At 35.4% G+C, this 15495-nt stretch overlaps 1 protein-coding gene across 1 annotated transcript; it reads left to right on the forward strand.

Annotated features, from left to right (window-relative positions):
* Positions 1–422: 422 nt before the first annotated feature.
* LOC108345792 (uncharacterized) lies at positions 423–7957 on the forward strand. The gene is made up of 15 exons (XM_017584545.2): positions 423–1015; positions 2632–2753; positions 2854–2942; positions 3027–3062; positions 3195–3288; positions 3615–3734; positions 4183–4247; positions 4395–4888; positions 4966–5038; positions 5175–5312; positions 5556–6121; positions 6517–6652; positions 6724–6792; positions 6887–7012; positions 7332–7957. The coding sequence occupies exons 1-15, from the start codon at positions 807–809 to the stop codon at positions 7443–7445; spliced, it is 2451 nt and encodes an 816-aa protein (XP_017440034.1). The 5' UTR covers positions 423–806; the 3' UTR covers positions 7446–7957.
* The last annotated feature ends 7538 nt before the right edge of the window (positions 7958–15495 follow it).

Raw genomic sequence — 15495 nt, forward strand, 5'->3', positions numbered from 1 at the left:
GAGATGAATCTGATCTAACTCTTGCAGAAATCACGATCCCTTCTCAGTAAAATATGCAGAATTAGAATGTGTACCATGAAAGGGTAGGTATGAACCAATTTATTTTTTCTTTTTTCTTTCTCGAAATCTTCATGAATGGTCCTGACTTTAACATGCTTTTATAGAAAACAAATAAGCCAGGCACCAACCATACCGTTTCATTGCCTTTACATTTATTTATTAAGAAAAAACCAAAATGACACTGCACCAAGCAAACCAGGGCCAACAATGATAAACCACAAGAAATTATTAGCCAAAGCCATGATATATTAAAAAAACCCTTTAAAAAAAGGTTTCCAAGTGGACAAATAATAAAAAATGAAGATAAATAAAACATGACAGTCTAATCTAAGTAAGAGAGAGAACCCAGATTTGGTGTTACCACCACTCACCACTATGCCAAAAAAGAAGGCATGGAAAAGTAAAAATCTCAACTTTTTTTTTTCCTTTTTGAAAATTGGGTTCATGGCAAGCAATGTGTTTTAACGTCCATTAGTTGTGGCATGCTATATATAGGCATTGAGGAGGGACACACAGAGAGCGAGTCATTGCCTTGTCAAAATCCTTTAGACCAACGTTGTCTTCGGAGCCTCTTTTTACATGGGTTGTTAACTTATTATTTTTGTTGTCGTTGCTGTTGTTTTTGTCATCCAGAATATCCGGGCTACCCGTTTCTCAGAATCATACTTTGCTTAACAATCTTGATACCCTTTGGTGAAAACTCGCTTCTGGGTTCTTAAAGGACCAAACTTGGATTGAGAGTCGTGATGGAACAGAAACACGTTCTGTTGTCAGCATTGAGCGTTGGGGTTGGGTTGGGTGTGGGGCTTGGGTTGAGTTCAGGGCAGAAATGGGTTGGCGGGAATCGTGACTCTGATGAACTTTCCCTGGAGCATATTATGCTGGAGCTCAAGAAGCTGGTGGTTGAAGGAAGGGACGGAAAGCATACATTCGAGGACTTTCCATATTACTTAAGGTGATTTTGAGATTTCATTGGAATATAATAATGACATAATATGACTCAAAGTCAGTGTTATTGCCTTCTGTGTTTTTGTTACTATTTTGACCCTTCAGATTGATATTTAAGCATTGACAGTATTTTCTGAGGGGTATGTTTGAATTTATGATATAATTATGAATTATGGTAAACTTAGGTGTCAAAGGTGTTTTAGACATGGATCTCTCTCTGTTTGACTTATAAATTTCATGGCAATCTGCTATGAATGTTCTGGTAGATATGATTTTGATACTCAATATGAGGCTTCTATGATGGGTTTGATCTCTTTATCTTTGAGATTTTGTTGGTTGTTTGTTGTTGGGTTTATCTTTGCTTCTTTGTTAAACCGAAACTTCCATAGATATTCTCTTGCCATAGGTTTCTGTGGTTTTTAAAAATAAATTGTTGCATTTTGAGTATATGTTGGGTCAGAAACAGGGAAGCTGCTGATACTGTGATGTGTTTGTTCCTGATAAACGTGCGCAGTTTCACTGAAATAGATTGAAGAATGAATCTGATAGCACACTTTTATTGTGTACTTTTTGTAATAAAAGGATAGCTTATTTTAATATTGTACTTGGTCCTTATTATGTGTACTTGCATTCATTGGAGAATTGTTATAGGTCATTATTTGTCTGATTGAACATGTATACTTCAGATTAGAGCTTCATCGACTTCATAGATTATGGGACAATTGTCGTTTAGACTTCTCTATGTTTCTTTGTCTACTTAACATTAGTGGTTCCATTCTTCTTCAGAACATATAAACAGTGATCACAATAAATCTTCACACCCTAATTCAAATTATTAATACCAGTTAACATCAAAAGATCACACTTCTGTTCTCTGAAAAGCTACAGTGATTGAGACTCTAATTCAAGTTGTGGTAACAACCCCTTGATGTGAAAGGGTGAACAGGTGCACAAGATTCTCACCATTGTGTGGCTTAAGAGGGTCAGATGTAAACAACTAGGGAGTGTGGTCTGAGAGGTTTTTCTGCATCTACAACTACAAATTATGACCTCCATGATGCAAAGACACAATCTGACAATACCTTGATGTACTAAAAATGAAAAAAAAAGGTGCTATGTAACTTTATAGTCTTCGAAAATTTCTGATACCTAGATGCTCATTCAGTCTTTACAACAGCAACTGGGATCTTCGACATTCCTTTTCTTTTTTTCTATTTTCTAGTTCATAGGTCAGTAAGTTGGTGTATAACTAATATTAAGGAAAGTTTAGATATGGGAATGTCGTATACAAATTTAATTCCTTCTGTTGTTAATTCTGCATCTTGAACTTAACTGCATTCATGTTCTAAATTTTTGCCTTCTGATTTTATATTCCAACAATTATATGCTACGTTAAATGAGCCAATCATATCACGCCTCTAGTTTCTAAATGAGTTTCCCATCTAGGACAAAACAGGTTTTGTAAAAGCATTGATTCCCTATATATTGTCTATATTATTGTGAAGTTCATGCGCTGTTCTTGTTCCAGGTGGATTTGATCTACCAATGGAGGAATTTGATATAGTAATACTCTTTTTCCTTATAGCACCATATCTTACGCATGCATATAATGTGACAATGCAGTGAAAGAATTCGTGCTTTGTTGACAAGTGCTGCATATATTCATTTAAAGCATCTTCACTTTTCCAAGCACACCAGGAACCTCTCACCAGCAAGCAGGTCTATTTTACTATCTGGTCCAGCAGGTATAGTATGATAGAATTTAACATTAACGTTGTTCTGCTGAATTTTGTTTTTTAATTCCAGATTGGTTTGACTAAGGCTATTTATGTATAAATTTTGAAGAATCTTACCAGCAAGCCCTTGCCAGAGCTTTAGCTCATTACTTTGAATCAAAGTTGCTGTTGTTAGATATTACTGACTTCTCTGTGAAGGTAATTTTTCATTGCTTCCCATTTTATTAGCTTTAGCTGGTCATTTACATATATTCTTACTTTATATGTTTTTCCCTTGAACAGTTGCAGAATAAATTTGGATGTTCCCGAAAGATACCGGTAAGTTCACCTTGCTTAGTTCTCTGTCATTCTTAACATGATGAAATTGCAACTTGCTAGCTTCATTTTATATTTATATAATTTGTAGTTCATAGTGATATTTTCTTGACTTATTTGCTTCTCTTTCCGTAGTCGTTGAAAAGGTCAATATCGGAGGCAACCTTGGAGCGAATGTCTGGTTTGTTTGGTTCTTTTTCGATGCTTTCTTCACAAGGAGAAACAAGAGGTACTAAGGAAATAAAAGTCAATGTTTAAAGTATGAATTGTTTTATTATATAATTACCTTTTATAGATAGAGTTTGGTAGTTGAAGACTTGAAGATATGGAAGATTTTACAATGCATGTATTGCTTTGACATATGGTAATAGGTTTTTCTTTTAACGTTATTATAACGAACAGTGATCATAGTTCAGACATTGCAAATGGATGTGGAGACTCCATATTATCTCTTCTCATTTTTTTTAGATACCTGTATTTGCCGTAATACTTATGTTGCTAACTTAATATATATAACTATTGCATCATTGATTTTGATTGGTACTTTTTTTGAAGGAATTGTGCGTCAACAAAGCAGTGCTGCTGAAAGTTTCAATCCTCCAAAGCTTAGGAGGAATGCTTCTGCTGCATCTGATATAAGTAGCACTGCTTCCCAGGGTGGTCCAACACTTCCAGGTTATACTTTAGAAATATAGTTTACCTTATTAAGCAATAATGAAGATGCTAATCCAGCTAAAAGATTAATGTGAACATCTACTTTGAATTCAGTTGTGTACTCCGTAAGCTTCTTTTTAACACACTGCTGTATATAATAAATCAACCTGTCAATCTGTTTGTTCACCTGCGAAGATATAGGGGACAGATACTATTTCCAAGGATGTTTATAGAAGTTTTGAATGAGTGCTAACAAGAACTAATCTGATATATGAATATCCATGTTATAAATTCATGATTATTCTGCAAACTTTGGTAGGAAAATAGTTTTATCTATAAATTTCTTCTTTTAAATAATTGAAAACGTCATGCAGCTAAATGCTTGATTCATTGTATTGTTGTCACTAATGCATGAAATATCAATTTTCTCCTCCCACATTTTGCTCACTTCATTGAATTATGATTTCAGCACGTTTGAAGCGCACAAGTAGCTTGTGTTTTGATGAGAAGCTCTTTGTGCAGGCACTTTACAAGGTGATTTAATTACTGAAAGTTCATTTTAAAACTGTGTCTAGTGACAACCTTTATAGGCAACATTTAGATAAGACGAGAGTCATATATCACGAATTTTCATTACATAGAGTTTTCACTCTAATAACAAGATCGTTTTCATTTTTTCAGCTTTTGGTTTCTATCACAGAAACTAGTTCCATCATTTTATACATAAGGGATGTTGAGAAGCTCGTTCTTCAATCAAGGTTATATAATTTACTACAAAAAATGATAAAGAAACTATCAGGCTCGGTGTTGATACTTGGGTCCCAGATATTAGATTCAGATGACGATTGCAAAGAAGTTGATGAAAGGCTCACTGCGCTATTCCCCTACAACATTGAAATCAAAGCTCCTGAAGATGAAACTCATTCTGGCAATTGGAAAGGATCACTGGAAGAGGATATGAAAGCTATTCAGTTCCAAGATAACAGAAACCACATTGCTGAAGTACTAGCAGCAAATGACATTGAATGTGATGACTTGAACGCAATCTGCCATTCAGATACTATCGTACTCAGCAATTATATTGAAGAAATTGTAGTATCTGCAATATCTTACCATTTGATGCATACCAAGGATCCAGATTACCGAAATGGAAAGCTAGTTATATCAGCCAATAGGTAAATATCTTGTCAAATGACTGTAAGCACTTGATTACATGAAATTGTTTTGCAGTAACTGATCTTGGATGTGGCAGTTTGTCCCATGGATTGAGTCTGTTCCAGGAAGGCAAGAGTAGTGGGAATCTGAAGACTAATGAATCTAACAAGGTATGCTTGTTTACAGTTATTTATAGCAGCAGGAATAGCAAGAAAATCTAAGGAAAAAATAATGATAGATAGTGAGTACCATTGTATATATTCAGTTTTTTTTTTTTTTAATTGTCGTATTTCTCTGTAACATTAGGAAAATGCTGGAGAAGATGTTGCTGGTGCAAAGAATGAAGTTAAGAGTGACAATCAAGCACCTGAAAACAAGAATGAGACGGAGAAATCCATCCCGGTAACAAAGAAAGAAGGTGAAAATCCCACACCTTCAAAGGCGGTAAGATCAATTTTCTGAGCACCTTAAGCTGAAAAAAACTTCTCACCTTATCAAATCCTACACATTTAACATGGACAATTGATGGTTTCAACATGGACAATTGATACACTATAATCAACAATTTACTAGTCATCTAGATGGAGGGTGGTTATCTAACTTCTAAAAATAGTTTCTTCTTCAAGTCTATTTTCTTTTATTCCCTATCCGATTTTGTGTGCTTATATACTAATTGTTTGTTTGCAGGAAGTTCCTGACAACGAGTTTGAGAAGCGCATAAGACCTGAGGTTATCCCAGCAAATGAAATAGGGGTTACATTTGCAGATATTGGTGCATTGGATGAGATCAAAGAATCACTTCAAGAGCTGGTAATGCTTCCCCTTAGAAGGCCTGACCTCTTCAAAGGCGGGCTTCTAAAGCCGTGTAGAGGTATATTGCTTTTTGGGCCTCCTGGTACTGGGAAAACAATGCTAGCAAAAGCCATTGCAAATGAAGCTGGTGCAAGTTTCATTAATGTCTCAATGTCCACTATTACATCAAAATGGTTTGGAGAAGATGAAAAGAATGTCCGAGCTCTATTCACACTGGCAGCTAAGGTTGCCCCAACAATCATCTTTGTTGATGAGGTCGACAGCATGCTTGGACAGAGGACTAGAGTAGGAGAGCATGAGGCCATGAGGAAGATAAAAAATGAGTTCATGACACACTGGGATGGGCTATTAACAGGACCTAATGAGCAAATTTTGGTTCTTGCTGCAACCAACAGACCATTTGACCTTGATGAAGCTATCATAAGACGGTTTGAGCGCAGGTAGGACACCCCTTTTGCCTAATTGTTTGCATGATCATCTGTTTTTGTTTTGCTTCCATTCGGACAATGAGTGCATTTGCTTTGTTACTATGATGAACAAATGTGTGATCTTAAGAAAAGAAAATTGGTAACATGTGGTTATTAATCTATTTCCTTCTGAGACTACCTTATGGCTACCTTAGAAGGCAGATCTTTCTGTAGCTTTTAGCTGCACTTTCTTCCTCTTTGGCATTTAAATTGTTCACCAAATTGATCTTGTCACATTTCTTTTAAGGACACTGTAAAATCCAATGTTTGTTTTTGACTGTATAATATCAATATTCTTTGCTTTTCAGTTCAATTAGTGTTGGCAATTTTTGAATGCAATATCTATATACCTTTCTGTCATTGAGCAGGGTCCTGGTTGGTCTTCCATCTGCTGAGAACAGGGAGAAGATCTTGAAGACTCTTCTGGCCAAAGAAAAACATGAAAACTTAGACTTCAAAGAGCTGGCAACCATGACAGAAGGATATACTGGAAGTGATCTTAAGGTGAGTCTTGGTAGTGCTTACTGGTTTGATTTTTCTGGTTACAATCTATTGATGTTAATGACTATGAACAGAACTTGTGCATCACTGCGGCTTATCGACCTGTTAGAGAGCTAATACAGCGGGAGAGAGTAAAAGAAATGGTAGTTATTAAACAACTTTCACTATTCTAAGATTAACGTCTCTATCCAATTCAAGACGAAGATTTAACTAAATATCAACTGCATCATATTTTAGGAAAAGAAGAAAAGAGAGGCTGAAGGCCAAAACTCTGAGGATGTTTCAAACAACAAAGATAACGAAGACCAAGAAATTACCCTCAGGCCTTTAAATATGGAAGACATGAAGCAGGCCAAGAGTCAGGTAGGGTGAACTCAATTTTTTTCACTCAAATGGCTTGAGAGTACTAGATTTGGGAATCTATACAATGCTACATGAAGTATTTAAAATTGGATTTCTTAAAATCTAGGAATTAAAAACAGTAGTTCAATTGATGTGATCATAGATATCTACCACTACATAGTCATTAATCCATTTTTAAGACTTAAAATCGTAACTTGTACATCTAACTAAGGATAGAATACTTACAATGTCACAGAAGTGGAAGAAGAAAACTGTGTTAAATGATGTATAATAGTTTTTTTCTATGTACATGAGCTTACAAATATTTGAGTAAACACAGGTGGCTGCAAGTTTTGCATCAGAAGGATCCGTAATGAATGAGTTGAAGCAGTGGAATGATTTATATGGAGAAGGAGGTTCAAGGAAGAAGCAACAACTCACTTACTTCCTTTAGATTGGAGAATGCTACTTATATTTTGAATTTGTCACCATTCATCCTCAATCATACATTTCAACAAAGGAAGCAGACTTCAAAAGAGATGTTGAAATCAAAATGAAGCATGGTCATATTTCTCACTATACCCCAAATGTTACACTTCTTATGATTCCCAGAAAAGCACAAGTCCTTGCACACGTGTATTCTCTAAAGAATGTGTTGATCATCATGTATTGTGTTGATGAGAGGGTTCTCAAGTTTCGTTTGGGTTTTTCTACAAACAAATGAAGAGCTGTTTTAGGGAATATATGTTTTGTCATGCACGGTTTTGGAAGATGCAATGGCTTTGTAGGAATAGGAATATTTTACACCAAACCTTTTAGGTATGCTGTATCATATATGATCAGAATTTTAAGACATTAGAATTTTGTAAATTGGTTGTGAAACTGTATTGCTCATACAGTTTGGTTCAATTATTTATGTGAATTGTGTCTCAGTGAATGTTTCATATTTACGTGAATTGTCTATGGGAATTATGGGATGAAGTCACACAAATGATAGAAACTATTACTATACTCTTAGTATACTACATTAGAAATGATTGTCCTTTCTTCCTAAAGATTTGAATGTATAAAAATAAAATTCATTAAAGTTATTTGTTGTAACTTTCTCCTTAAAGATTTAAATATATAAAGATGTTTCAGTTTATGGAATTGAGGTTATAAATCTTCTAAGTTCTCTTCGTCTAACTATTTGTCTTGATACCATTCGTCCTTCACTCTATTTGATTGTACTGGGATGTTACTGTTAACACTTAGTGTTTGAAGGAATGCAGCATAGAAATGTAGTAAAGTATATGTGACACGAGAAGGAGAGAAAACAAACATTCTTTTCTCATTAATAAACAAAGTATATATGTACAACAGAAAAACGGTTAATACCGTTTTAGAGAGTTTTGCTTTTATCTACAACACACCTCTCTAAAACTAAACTCTCTAAAGATTTAATTCCAAGAGAATCCCTCAACTTCTCAAACCTGTTTTGCCTTAAATCCTTGCTAAAAATGTTTGCAACCTATTCTTCTGTGGACAGTGCACCAATTACATCTTCCTTTTGCTAACTTGATCTCTTAGATAGTGAAACTTGGTCTCTATATGCTTGCTTCTACCGTGAGAGACAGGGTTTTTTGATAAGTTGATTGCTAATTTGTTGTCCACCAATAACTGTATTGACTTACTGTATTCGATTTTCAATTCATCTAGAATCACTTCAAGCCATGCACATTGGCAGGCAGTCTCTGTAGAGGCTATGTATTCCGCTTCACAGGATGAGAGTGCAAAAACATTCTGCTTCTTTGAGCAACAAGAAATCGATGCCCCCATACACTTAAACAAGTAACCATAAGTGCTCTTCCTATCCACCTGAGTTGGAATGGACAGGGAATGGACTGGGCTCCTCATAAGGTTGGGGAGTAGTGTCCTACTTCATCACAGGACGCTCCTTGGAGGAATTCGCTCGTATGGTGGACTTAATTAGGGCAACATTAGACGCTGAACATTTCAAGCTTGTCGTGTGCGAGAGGAATGTGCAGGTCTTCCACAGAAAGGAGGGTGCTGCGCGGGATTTCTTTTACACATATATTTAAGGATCGGCTCGTCCAATTGCCCTTTAGCGAATTTTAGATGGGCAACCTGAGGGAGTTAAACATGGCTCCCACCCAACTGCACTCGAACATGTGAGCCTTCATGCAGGTATTTGAAATGATATGTAAAGCCTTGGACATTACTTTCACCCCCTTGCTTTCTCTTCCTCTTTCGGACTCGACCGCGTGCTAATAGGTCTTGGGTATCCCTCGTATCTTAAAAAGGGAAGTGGTTGCTCGCATTTTTCCATGCTTTCTTTAAAGGATTTAAAACTAATTACTTAAAGATAGTAATAAAGGAAGTTGGTCGATCAAAGTATTACATGGATAATGGCCGACAAAAAATTACATTCTATTGGATCGAGAACCCAAGGAGGTTGATTTTGTGGGTGAAGTCCATGATGACGCCCGAAGAGCCAGAGGCAGTCAACCTGATCGACCAATTACCCTGTCGCCTCTCCTCCCGAAGTCTCATTTGTCTCATTGACTCTGACGCGCTCTATAATAGAGTTCACTTAGAAAGTTTCTTGTCAGTTGGTCGAGTGTCGGGAGTTCACCAAAAATGTTCCCAAAACTTACTAAGAATGTTCCTTGTCGATCGATCGAGTGATGGGAGTTCACTAACAACGTTCCCCAAACTCGTTTTTACGATGCGACAAGAGTTCACTAAGAACACTCCTTACCGATCAGTTGAGTATTGAGAGTATACTAAGAAAGTTCCCCAAACTCGGTTTTGTGATATAACAAGAGTTCACAAAGAGCGTTTCCTGTCGATCGGTTTAGAGGTCGGCGTTCACCAGGAACGTTCCTTAAATTTGGTTTTGCAATGCAACAAAAAGTTCACTAAGAACGTTCCTTTTCGATTGATTGAGTATTAGGAGTTCACTAAGAACGTTTTCCAAACTCGCCTTTGCGATGCAGCAAGAGTTCACTAAGAACGTTCCTTGCCGATTATTTAGAGGTTGTTGGGAATTCATTGAGAATGTTTCCCAATCAACCTTTTTCGGATAGGCTTGAATCGATCATTTGGACATGAAAGAATAGTTGGAAATCCTGATTTTATTGATTAGCATAAATGAGATTACATGTAGGATTTCAACTAAAATAAAATTTGATGTGGAAGCGTTCCACATGTTAGGGATTATTATGTCATCCAGATATGTCAATCGATAAACTCCATTCTTAAGATCTTCAACAACTCTAAATTATTCCTCCCAATTTGTTCCCAACTTTCCATAGGCGAGTTTCTTATGAGCTTTACATGTCTTTCTCCGTACCAAGTCCCCTTCATGAAAGTTCCTCGACTTTACTTTAGTGTTGTACCTTCTTGTGATTACTTGTTTATACGCCTCTGCCCACACGACTACTACCTATCTTCTTTCGTGTATGGTGTCTAACTCTGTTATCAATTCAACTTCGTTGAAATCCATGTCTTTTAATCAACGCTTAAGAAAAGTCTCTCTCAGTTCAACTAGGAGCATGACATCAGTACCATATGTGAGGTTGAAGGGTGTTTTTCTCGTAGTACTGTTCGGTGACTAGTGGTATCCATACAAGTCCTTTGGGAGATCATCTACCCAAGCTCCCTTAGCATCCCTCAAACTACATTTGAGCTCAACCATGATGGTTTTGTTGACAACTTCAACTTGATCGTTTGTTTAGGGGTGCTCCATCAAACTTGTCACATGTTTGATGCCTAAGTTTTTGTAAAACTTGACTAACTTATTGTCGATGAATTGTTGGCCATTATCAGTAATAATCGTGCAGGGAGATCGAAAGAACATATAAGTTTCCACATGAACTTTTGCACTTGTTGCACAGTTATTGTTGCTAAAGGTTTCGTCTCCACCCATTTGATGAAATAGTCTATGGCTACAAGGAAAAACTTCTTTTACGCCCAACCAACCGAAAAGGGACCCACGATGTCCATTCGCCACTAAGAAAACAACCACAATGAGATGATGTTATGCAGCTCGGATGAGGGCACCTTGATGTTGTTTCCATGCACTTGGAAACTCTTTCACCTTTGGACAAAGGTTTTGCAATCTTCATCCATTGTTGGCCAGTAATACCTAACTCGTAGGGCTCAGGACTTTAGCGTTTGTCGCCTAGTATGTAAATCTCACACACCGTTGTGGAGATCATTTAGCACGTACTCAGCTTCTTCGAAAGATACATACTTCAAAAGAGGGGTGGAGAAGCCCCTCTTGTAAAGGTCATCTCCTACAAAAACATATCGAACGATCTTCTTGCTTTCGGCAAAACCAAACCATTTCCCACTATCTTGCTTCTTCATAAGTAGCTTGATCTCCTCCCTCTGGTCTTTGCTTCTGGTTGATGAGGTGGATAGACACTCCACAAAGGGTTTGACAAGCACTTTTCTAATTATGGTAGACATAGAGCCCTTCTCCCTTCCACTCACTAGCTTAGATAGTATGTCCACCCGAGTGTTCTCCTCGTGCGGGATATGCTTGATGTCTACCTTCTCAAAGGCATCTATTAGCGTTGTCACTTTATGAAAATATTGGAGAAGATGATCGTTTTTAATTTAGAATTCCTTACTCATCTGCCCAACCACGAGCTGTCAACCTGTTTGACATTCTACCCATCGATCACCTAAATCCTTTGCAAGGGATATTCCTGCCACCAAGGCCTCATACTCAGCCTGATTATTGGACACTTTAAATTTGAACACCAGAGAGTGTTTGATCAGTCCTTCCAATACGATTCCAACTCCTCCACCTCTTTTATCCGAAGACCCATCTACAAAAAGCTTCCATGAATGGACCTGGAGTAGCTCTGCAACGAAGTCCACAAGATGTTGCCCATTCACCGAACCACGTGGCTCGTATTGAAGACTAAACTCTGACAACTCCACTGACCAACTAACTATCCTTCCTGTTAGATCAGGTTTCTTCAGAATCTTGGCGACCAGATGGTTAGTTCGGACGACCACCTAATGATTTTGGAAGTATGCCCTTAGTCAACGGGCGACCGTGAGCAACACCAAGGCTACCTTCTCGATCTGTTAATAACGCGTCTCCGAGTCCTACAAAACACGACTTATTAAATAAATCAATTTTAGTCTCAAAGCCTCTTGGAAGAGGGTCACGCTGATCGATCCTTCATACACGGTCAGGTAAAGTTATAGCTCTTTGCCCTAAGCTGGTCGGGCCATGACAAGTGGATTGGCCAAGATAACCTTCACATCCGCTAATGCAACTTCGCACTGCTTGTCCAATTTAACGGTGGTGTTCTACTTCATTACCTTCAAAATTGGTCATATCCTTTTGACCAATTTAGGGATGAATCGGATTAAAGAAGTCAAACGATCGTATCCTTTAGGTTTTGGGGGTTACTCATCTCCATGATAGCGTGCATTTATCAGGGTTGACTTCAATGTCTTGTGTGGTGGACATGAAACTGAAGAATTTACCTACATATCCCTCTTAAACGTGCACTTGATAGGGTTCAAACATTTGACTAAAAATCTTCTCCAAATATTTGACGTACCACCATGAAAAAAAATGTTAAAATGAATTACTTTGGAATTAATATTTAGTTTATTTTTGGTTTGTTATAAAATTTTTATAATTAAATTAAAATGAAAATTAATTTAGAAGTTGAAATTTTATATTGAATTATTTGAAAGATATCAATATATAATAAAAATATAATTTAGATTAAAAATACATCGATATTAAGTTTTAATTAAACAATTTAACATGTAAAATTAGTAATTTTCTCAGTTTATCAAATTAGAAACTTTAGTTAACTTGTTAAGAACTTGAAAGACGTTATATGGTTAAGTTTGCTTGTATTTTATATATATATATATATATATATATATATATATATTTAAACATAAAAAAAAAAGCCAAAATAATAGTCCATTAAGTCATTCTTTTATTGGATAAATTTCGATTCATTTGTGAGTATGACGAATAAATTGCGATGACAATAAAATATTATTTATTGAGGAGAAAATTTGACACCTCAGTGGAATGATATTTAAAATTGCAGATGAATTTATGAAATTAAAATTTGAATATAACTTTAACACTAAAATGAATTAAGAAATTTAACAGTTGATATTGATTATTTAACAAATGATAAAATAAATTCAAGGGGTGTTTTTTTATAAATTTTTCACTTATAATCTAACTTTCACTTTCATGTAATTGAAACCACTTTACTCTATTCGAGGTAAAGTTTTACTAAAATAATTTACATTAAATTAATTAACATATGAACCCTTTTAATTACATAGAAGAGATCAAGACAGAAAGGAACAAATCCATATCATCAATAAGAACCCATTACAAAATAAAAATGCACAAAAAATAATTTGTTTTAAAAGAAAATAAATGTGTAGAAAAACCTTCCTCAGTTCTGTCTGCTCTGTTCTTTGATTTCCTTTCTACATTGCTACCCTTTCAACCACATTTATATTTTTCCACATGCTACTTCACAATCATAATCCAGATTTTTAGAGATGAGCCAAAATGGGAGGCGATGAACAAAAACAAGAAGAGACTGAAAAAAAAATATACTAAAGATTTTTAATTGTTTTACTTCTTAGACATTAATTATTATCTTAGTAATATTCTTATTTATTAGCATCTCAATTCAAAATGTTATAATTTACAATTATATCCTTACTCTTTTAATAGGATTTTTTTTATCTATTAAAACAATGAATCTAGGTATAATTGTTATTCTCTTAAGAAATATGATAATAAACAGTGAATGCCATGTTAAAATTCGATATTTTTATTCATTTATTTATTTTAGCTAAATAATATCTTGAAAATCAACAACGATCGTTATAATATATTAATATAAAAAGTATTTGCGTGTTACGTCTATACGAATTTTGGCTTTAGATGTTTTTCTTTTTCATCTTCAACGTTATGATTTTCACTTGGTCTCTACTAAAAAAATCACTTTTATTTTCTGAAATTTTATTTAAATTATTTTTTATAGGTTTTTTTGCTAAGTTATTTCTAAAATATTTATGGATTTTTGATTAAAATATTTAAAAACTTTATTTTTGTTCATGAAATTCTTTATCACATAAAACATGTTTGCTCTTATATGGATATTTCAAGTCAACAAAGTTAATCTAACAAGCAAGATGAACTGAAAATAAAAATTAGAAATATAAAATAAGGATTAAAAGAAAACTTTGAATATACTTTGAGACAAACAAATTTAAATATGAAATTTTTGAATTATTCCTTGTGTTTTTGTATTTTTTTTTACAATTTTAATTTGATTGATAAATTTGTTTACGTTAAAATAATTTTAAAATAAAAACATTAAAGTGATGGAAACTTAATTAGGGAAGTCATTCAAAGAAGTAGCAACTCAAGCTAAGATCAAGAAAGGGAAGTTGAAAAAGGACTTTTAAAGGCTTTCTTGATTTTCTTTCTATAAGTCTTAAAATGATTATCTTTTAATATGTTCATATGTTGTTTTGTAGGGTCTAAATAAAGCTTGGAGACCATGGTTGAGCCATCCAAGAAGCTAAATAAGTCAAGGAAAACAAAGGAGCTAAAAAAGGGAGAAAATGAAGTTGCTTACGGATTGGACAGTTTAGCTTTCGAAATGGAAACACAAAGCTTTTTGGCTTCCGGATTGAAGCTCGCGCCCAACCCAAACCCTGCGTGGCTCAGCATCTGCGAGTGGGTTTCTTCCATGTGACTTGGCTGACTTGGAATGCAGTATGGATCTTGCTTGTTCGAATAGAGAGCGCCTTCTACACTAAATAATTTGAATTTAGGAGGGAATTTGGGTCAGAAACATGACTCATCTTCACCTATAAATAAGAGAGTCATGCCTATGTAAAACTTCACTTTTGAGCTTAGTGATATGTTGCTGAAATTGTTTTCCAGCCCTATTGCTCTTAAGTCACTCTTGATTTTCGACTTCTTCACCTTTCCCCTAGCTTCCTTCCTCCGTAGGAAGACCCTCTGAGCTGTGAGGCCTCACCCACACACTTCTCTTCACCTTAAACACTTCAAACACCTCATTATCTTCACTATTCCGCTGTACCTACCTCCATTGTTGTATTACTCTGGTTTGGAGCTTCTGCTTGCGTGAATCCAGCCAGTAGTAGTTTCCATCAAGTGGTATCAGAGCTTAGGTCGTCCACGCACAAGGAGCTAAGCTATTTCCTCCATTTTCTATTTCATTTCTACATTCTGTTATGCTTTCTGTTTTAGATGTCCAGCTTCTGTTTTGAATTTCTTTTCAGTCTATTTTGCTATTTCCAATCACTATTCACTAATAAAAAAACAGTGTTTTAACGTGTTTAATATACTTCGATTTTCACAAAACCAAAGTATACTAAAACGCGGTGACAATTTTGTAATTAAAATCAACTTATACACTTTGGTTAACTGGGAATCGAAACCTATACAC

The sequence above is a fragment of the Vigna angularis genome, chromosome 8 (assembly GCF_016808095.1).
Source record: "Vigna angularis cultivar LongXiaoDou No.4 chromosome 8, ASM1680809v1, whole genome shotgun sequence".
Lineage (NCBI taxonomy): Eukaryota > Viridiplantae > Streptophyta > Magnoliopsida > Fabales > Fabaceae > Vigna > Vigna angularis.

Coding starts and splice junctions, on each gene's coding strand:
- LOC108345792 (XM_017584545.2), top strand. CDS start 807: ATGGAACAGAAACACGTTCTGTTGTCAGCATTGAGCGTTGGGGTTGGG. Junction 3,735..4,182: donor GGGTGGTCCAACACTTCCAG/GTTATACTTTAG, acceptor TTATGATTTCAG/CACGTTTGAAGCGCACAAGT. Junction 6,653..6,723: donor ATACTGGAAGTGATCTTAAG/GTGAGTCTTGGT, acceptor GACTATGAACAG/AACTTGTGCATCACTGCGGC.